The sequence below is a fragment of the Nelumbo nucifera genome, chromosome 3 (genome assembly GCF_055504915.1).
Source record: "Nelumbo nucifera cultivar China Antique chromosome 3, China Antique-T2T, whole genome shotgun sequence".
NCBI lineage: Eukaryota > Viridiplantae > Streptophyta > Magnoliopsida > Proteales > Nelumbonaceae > Nelumbo > Nelumbo nucifera.
The window spans coordinates 35871363-35878891 of record NC_142651.1 but is presented as its reverse complement, the minus strand read 5'-3'; the positions used below and the strand labels follow the sequence as shown (position 1 = coordinate 35878891).

The 7529-nt window shown below is 38.3% G+C and overlaps 1 protein-coding gene across 8 annotated transcripts; it reads left to right on the top strand.

The window, feature by feature from the left end:
* The first annotated feature begins 2873 nt into the window (after positions 1-2873).
* Positions 2874-6819, top strand: LOC104593011 (S-adenosyl-L-methionine-dependent methyltransferases superfamily protein). 8 transcript variants are annotated; one of them, XM_010252670.3, is made up of 6 exons: positions 2874-3371; positions 4125-4819; positions 4965-5175; positions 5293-5590; positions 5720-6187; positions 6270-6819. In XM_010252670.3, the coding sequence occupies exons 2-6, from the start codon at positions 4130-4132 to the stop codon at positions 6502-6504; spliced, it is 1902 nt and encodes a 633-aa protein (XP_010250972.1). In that variant the 5' UTR covers positions 2874-3371; positions 4125-4129; the 3' UTR covers positions 6505-6819. The 8 variants fall into 8 exon arrangements, with proteins under 8 accessions (XP_010250972.1, XP_010250938.1, XP_010250929.1 ...); XM_010252636.3 differs by having other exon boundaries at positions 3015-3388; XM_010252627.3 differs by having other exon boundaries at positions 3145-3388; positions 4122-4819.
* The last annotated feature ends 710 nt before the right edge of the window (positions 6820-7529 follow it).

The window sequence follows — 7529 nt, the reverse complement described above, 5'->3', positions numbered from 1 at the left end:
AGCCCAAACCTGGTCCAAGCCCGACTCGGCCTTATCCTAACCCGAGCCCCTACCTGATTATATCCATACATTTGCGTACATACAAGCATATGCATAATTTTTAATAAACTATATATACATTTTATACACATTCATGTATATTAATTTTTAGTGTAGGTTGATTGGCCAACCTAAACTCGTCCCGGGGCCTAAGCCCCACCCAAGTACATCAAATTTTAATTCAAACTTGACCTCAATCTTGCGCTTTAAGCCCAATTTTTAGGATTGGGTTCCTGCTCAAATTGCACCCCTATTCCAAAGCCTCTCACTTAACACAGTTCAATTAACACATAAGCCCCTCCAAACAGGCTCCTAATAAAGCGGGGCCACGCCAGCATTCAAATAATATGTAGGAGTGTGTTATTATATACATCGCTGGTGTTTTTAATTTTAAAAGAAACAATGGCGTGTCCTTTCATGATTGGTTAAAATCCATACTTCCCAGTTTTCATTATTCTTTTTCCTATTATTGAGGCTGTGTGCAAATTTATTTGCAATAGTACAAATGCATGGGAGTGCAAATATAAAAAAAAATGCAAATTCTTGTTTAATTTTGTTTTGAAATTTACTTTATTCTGTTTCGTGTCTTAATTTACTTCATGTTTACAGCAATCAAACAAAATAAGGCTCAATTTGGAAGGAGTACAAATACAAATATATATAGTACAAATTCATACAAAATAATATAAAATATATAGTTTTACACTCTACAAATTTATATTTATACTCCTTCCAAACTGAGCCTAAGCTAAAATTTGAAACAAAAATAAATCAGAATTTACACAAATCATTTGCACTATCATAGTTTTACATCAATACAAATTTATTTGCATTGCAATCAAATAAAACCTAAGTGTTAAGAATCAAGTTCCAATCCCACCAAATCCAATACCAGCGGGTATTAGGGCCCACGCATTCCAATCGAATGGCTGAAAATTAATTAATAGGATTTAGTTCGTTTCCATCGTGGTCGATACCTATTGGTTTATAAATTTAAATTTTAAATCTTAAACCCTAACCTTAATAATTTAAATTCACCGAACACAATGGCTGTGGAATCAATGATAAACGGCAGTTAAGAAATTAACTGCTAATCCGATCTCAAACCCTAAACCTAAACTCTATCCCCTTATCTCTCCAACTCCAAGCAAAGCCCAAAAATTTAGTGCAAAATGCATTTGATCGGACGCATGTTCTCCAGCCGGTGCCGATATTTTGTTGAAGATTCGAATAAATGGGTCAATGGTTTAGGCGTCTCATCTCATATTCTCATCCATGTGGATGGTGGACCACCACATGAAAACCTTTTCAGCCGGATCAGTCATCCTCCATCCAGTCAAAAATCATCGACCGTTGGATTAAAAAAAAATCAAAGAGCACCGCTTCCAATCCAATGTGCTAATATAAAGCCGTTGGCGCATGTAGATTCTTGTCTGACGGTTGTCCTTATATTGGTAAAAAAAAGTAAATTATTAATAGATACCTGTACTATGAGATAGTTTCATTTTAGTAGTTGAATTTTAAAATGTTTTATTTTGGTACCTAAACTTCCAAATATTTATATTTAAGTCCAATTCTGTTAAATTATACTTGAGTGGTAAAATTATGCAAATGTCCATGTTTTTACCTTCTTTTTATTTATTCTTCTTCTTTTTTTCTACTTTTAAATGCAAATTGGAATTGCTAAAGGCTAAATTCAAGGAGTTCAACACAACATTCCTAGCTGTATATTAGAAATATCTCTCCATGATAATACCATTCCCGATGATGAGATGTTTCCAATGAACAGCAGGAATGTGCTGTGGGACGTTGTGGGGCGAAATAAAATCAGCACCCCACAATGTCTCACAATACATCCCTGTTGTGTATTGGGAATATCTCCCGATGATGACATTATCATTTCTGATATTATCATCGGGAGATGTTCCCAATACATGGCGGAAATGTGTTTTGAGACTGATTTTACCACAGCCTCTTTCAGCCTTGTGGGAGGCTGATTTGAATTCTTGTAGGGCGAAGATGTGAACTCAAATTCAAGAGGGAGGATTCAGTTTTCACGAATTTGTGTTAATTTCGTTCCCACAGCCTCTTTCAGCCTTGTATTGAGAACATCTTGGAGTTTGGATCATTTGCCAACTAAACACGTTCAAACACCCTACCACTTTTATGGTGGGCCCCGTGTCAGCTCAAATTAATAGTGGTATAGGAAGTTTGAAACATGTATTATTGGCAGGATATCTCAACTTACATTTCCATAATTGTATAGTTTTATTCATGAAGAGATATTCTCAATACATAGTTGAAGAAAAAGCTGTAAAAATAATATGAACACAACTTTGTGAAGATCAAGTTTGAAGATAGAAGAAAATGAAGAGTGAGAAAACGAGAATTAAAACACAAAACATGAACAATTTTGTAATTTTACCTCTCACCATTAAGATAATTTACCGGAGTTGGATCTAAATGTATATTTTTGAAACTTCAGGTATTAATTGGTACATTTGAAAGTTTGGACACCATCTCTCTGACGAAAAATAGAAAGTCGAGGGCATTATCCCAAGTACATGATACCTATATCCAAATTATCCAAAAAAGCCCGGAAAATATTAATTCCTTGCCCTCTCCGCTCCGGGTTATCCGGTAATTTCCTCCATAAAAATCCACAGAAAATGCCATTCCAGATTCCAGTCTGTTAATTCGGCTTTTCTTTTCTTTTCCTTTGGCGATATTCATGAATTATGAGTCAAGAAATGATTATTAAAAATAGTAATAAAAATGAAAAGGTGATTGAGAAGAGGGCAGCTTTTTGAGGCTGGTCAGTCTCCTGGGAATACTCCTTTCTCGCCCCCTGCCGAGAGCACAAGAGGCAAGAGCCCCTGTTGTTTTAGACCAAATCCACACTCTGGTCTTTCAATCTTCAATGGAAAAATAATTTTAAAATAGATAAATAAAAAAAGTCTAAAAAAAAAAAAACCCAACCCAGAATAACGTTACCAGATCTCACCAGCCAGCCAGCCACCAATTACCATCCCCGACCCAGCTATTCTTTTACGGTACCTGGATGACACACATTATCATTTTGTCACCACCACCACCACCACCACCGTGTTCCGGAGTTGTATAACCTTCTCTTCCTGGTCTTCTCCACAAATAAAACTTCTCTTCCTGGTCATGGGGGTTGCTGTTTCTGGTTCCTACTTTTCCTGGGAGCTTCACGGTTTCTGAAGGATAAAAGAGAATCTGAAAAACGAAGCATTTCTTTTATGTTTGTCTTCTTTTTACTGTAGGATATAGGATATTAGTGGAGTGAGCTGGGAAATTAACAGAAAGAGGTAGGAATCCCCCAAAGGTATGATCTTTTTTTCTTTTTTTTTTTTTCCTGGGCTAGTTGCTATCATTACAGATTATGTCGCTTTTGTGGTGGGAGTGCCTTGCGTATTTTTCTGGGATTGAGACTCTTGCTTTCTATTGGTGTTTCAGTGGGTTTTGTGTGGTTTTCTCTAAGATGGCGTATTTCAGGGAGATTTTCTGGTCTTAGAGAGGGAAAAGAGAGCTTATTTTTGGATTCTTCTTGATGGTTTTAGTTTTTACATTTGAGTTTTTGAGCCATTGCACATTTTAGTTCCTAACGTTTTTGCTGTAACTGATTTAGGGTGAGTGTTGGTGAATCTTCTCCTTGAAATGGGTTTTCTGATTGGAAAAAAAAAAAAAAATCAACGCAGACTGCCTTGGATGTTCTCTGTTCTACGTCTGTCTCGCATTCTTACGTGCTTATTTTCTATCTGAAGTGATGATCTCATATGGGTTTTCGAGTATTTATTTTTCTCTCTGTATTTCTGCCATTCTTTCTCTGTTTCTAATGGTATTACATTAGCTGTTTTTTGTTTCCTCGTCTTTATTGCTTATATATATGTCGCTCTCTGTTAGTCAGGTTCTTTGCGTCTTCTTGTGAAGAGAAATTAATGAAAAGCCATTTTTTCGCTCCTCTTCTTAAATCCAAACTTAAAAAACATCATCTCTGTTGTCTTGCAAATTCTTTCCTTCCACCTCCATATCCACTTAACCAGAACACATATTTGCAGCAGATTAGATGGCGAAGGAGTACAGTGGATCTCCCAAGTATAGTCAGCTAGAATCAAAGAGGAAGCGCCTCACTTGGATCTTGTGTGTGAGTGGCCTCTGCGTCCTGTCCTACGTCTTAGGAGCTTGGCAGAATACCACTTCCCCCCCTCTAAAGAGTTCAGATGTTTACACAAAAGTGGGGTGTGATGGTGAATCCAATACAGCAGGCAAAGTACGATCGTCGTCGTCGTTGTCCACTGTCTCCCTCGATTTTGAAGCTCATCACCAAGTGGGGATCAATGAAACCGACGGGATTGAGAAATTCCCTCCTTGTGACATGACGTACAGTGAGTACACTCCTTGCCAAGATCCTGTAAGGGGAAGGAAATTTGATCGGAACATGTTGAAATACAGGGAGAGGCATTGTCCCACCAAGGAGGAACTTCTCCGTTGCTTGATTCCTGCTCCCCCCAAATACAAGAACCCTTTCAAATGGCCTCAGAGCAGGGACTACGCTTGGTACGATAACATTCCTCACAAAGAGTTGAGTATTGAAAAGGCCGTTCAGAATTGGATTCAGGTTGAGGGCAACCGGTTCAGATTCCCTGGTGGAGGCACCATGTTCCCTCGCGGCGCAGACGCTTATATTGATGACATAAACAAGCTCATCCCTCTTACCAGTGGAACAATCAGGACTGCACTCGATACAGGATGTGGAGTAAGAAAATGTTAATCCATGCTCTATTTCTGTTTCATTTTTTTTCTAAATTGAGTTTTGAGTGTAGGAATCACAACCACTGATTATATGGGCTGAGGTGTGTCTGTTTTTGTTTCTGGTTGGGTCTATCTGTCTAATAATGGAGGTTGCAAGTTGGGGAGCCTACCTGCTAAAGAGAAATATCCTAGCAATGTCATTTGCACCAAGGGATACGCATGAAGCTCAGGTTCAGTTTGCACTGGAACGGGGAGTTCCTGCCATGATTGGAGTTATGGCATCACAGAGGATGCCCTACCCAGCAAGAGCTTTTGATATGGCCCACTGTTCACGCTGCTTGATTCCATGGCAACAATATGGTAGGTAATCTGTTCCATCAGTCACAAAGTGGATTTATGATGATAACTCAGTATAATCTGTTTCCGTTCTATTGTTAAATTTTTAGAAATGGTATTGAATTCAGCTGTTTTCTATAGATGGGTTATACCTGATTGAAGTAGACAGAGTTCTAAGGCCTGGTGGTTATTGGATTCTCTCTGGACCCCCAATCCGCTGGAAGAAGTACTGGAGAGGTTGGGAGAGAACTCAAGAAGATCTAAAGCAAGAGCAAGATGCAATAGAGAAGATAGCCAAAAGTATTTGTTGGAAGAAAGTGATTGAGAAAGATGATCTGGCAATTTGGCAAAAGCCCTTGAACCATATCGATTGTGTAAAGAGTAGGAGGGTTTTCAAAACGCCACACATCTGCAAATCAGATGCTCCAGACACTGCATGGTACTCTTTTTACCATACAACAATCAACCATTAGTCCATTACAGACTTTTACAGTTCGGATTAGAGAGTAATCCACACTCCACTTAGCTTAATGTGTCTGTGTGCCTTTGTCTATATGTGTGCAAATAGGTACAGAAATATGGAACCTTGCATCACACCACTACCAGAAATAAGCAGCTCGGATGAAGTTGCTGGAGGGGCACTGGAGAAATGGCCGGAACGGGCATTTTCCGTTCCTCCCAGAATAAAAAGTGGGTCTATCCCAAGTATCACTGCCAAGAAATTCCAAGAGGATAATGAACTGTGGAAAGATAGGTTAACACGCTACAAGCGGATTATCCCACCGCTCACTCAAGGACGATTCAGGAACATAATGGACATGAATGCTTATATGGGGGGATTTGCAGCAGCCCTTGTGAAATATCCAGTGTGGGTTATGAATGTAGTTCCAGCCAATACAAATCAAGACACTCTAGGTGTGATCTATGAGAGGGGATTCATAGGTACCTATCACGACTGGTGCGAGGCTTTCTCGACATATCCAAGAACATATGATCTTATCCATGCCGGCGGCGTGTTCAGCATTTACCAAGACAGGTATTAGAACTTAGACTTATCAGTTTGTTTGCCAAGAGGTTCAAGCTTAGCATAACAATACTGATTACTTCTGTAATGGCAGGTGTGATATTACATACATTCTGTTGGAAATGGATAGAATTCTAAGGCCAGAAGGAACTGTGATATTCAGGGACACGGTAGATGTTCTTGTGAAGATACAGAGTATAACAGATGGAATGAGATGGAAGAGCCAGATTATGGACCATGAGAGTGGACCCTTCAACCCTGAAAAAATTCTTGTCGCTGTTAAAACTTACTGGACCGGTGAAGCTTCTTCCAAAAAGAATCAAACATAATAGGCCCAAAATAATGCCTCTGACGTATTGTTGGGAGTTCTTCCATCAATTCTTTTCTTGTTTTTGTTTTCTTACTTCTAGGCCTCTGGCTCTTACCTTCTTCGTTTCTTCTTTCGTATGGAATTCACTTTGAGGTTATCTTAGTTTTTTCGTCGTAGCCTTCAAGTTGGATGTACATCTTTTCCTTCCTTTTTTTTTTTTTGTTTTTCTCTTTTTGGTCTATATTGCTTTGCTATGTAAGCTATTATTTTATTTGTAACCCTTTGAGGAAACTGTGGTTTTTCAAGGAGATCGTGACATGATCTTCCACTTAAATGGGCCCTCTTTATTTCCCCCTTTTCCACTATCACCCTGTCACCCTACTGGATTTAATGCCAAATCACCTCCACTTTTTTTCTTGCACTTCCATTTACTCTAGGAGGCCATCACATGTATATTATCAGTTTCTTTCTCTTATATATGGATAGGGAAATCTATGATGCGGAAAAGATATGGTATGGAAAGAGTTTTGACCAATCAAAACCCATCTATGAATTTTGATAATTAACACTTAATTCACTACCATATTTATAATTTTAATTGATTGGTGAGATGCTTTTCGGATATCATATCTTCTCTATATCATAGTCAAACGCAGGTATCACAGATTGAATGAAAATGCAAGAAAAAATTGAGGAAAGTGCAGGAGATTTGGAGTCAATGGACGTGGGTCTGCATCTTTATGATTTGAAAAAAAAGTGGTCCTTGAATGAACACTCAACTGTCTCGAGTATATAATGTTTCAAAGTTATTTTTCCAGGCTGAGCTTTCAATTTGATTACAAGTCCGTCATGGAATGGAATGATCAGAACTCAGGACATTCAAGGAGCAAAGCAAAGAAAAATTCGTATGAATTTTATTTTATTTTATTTTTTTTTGGTAATAATATGAATTTTAATGAGTTGGTGGAAAAACTCGGAGCGAATGGTGTGAAGTTTGATTTGCAAGAGATGATTAAAAGCTTTATCATTTCATTTTATCCTAAA

Bases quoted from the DNA above. Each gene is read 5' to 3' on its own strand.
- LOC104593011 (XM_010252670.3), top strand. From the start codon at position 4,130: ATGGCGAAGGAGTACAGTGGATCTCCCAAGTATAGTCAGCTAGAATCA. The intron at 5,176-5,292 runs GTAGGTAATCTG...TGTTTTCTATAG, and splicing joins GATTCCATGGCAACAATATG to ATGGGTTATACCTGATTGAA. The intron at 5,591-5,719 runs GTACTCTTTTTA...GTGTGCAAATAG, and splicing joins GATGCTCCAGACACTGCATG to GTACAGAAATATGGAACCTT.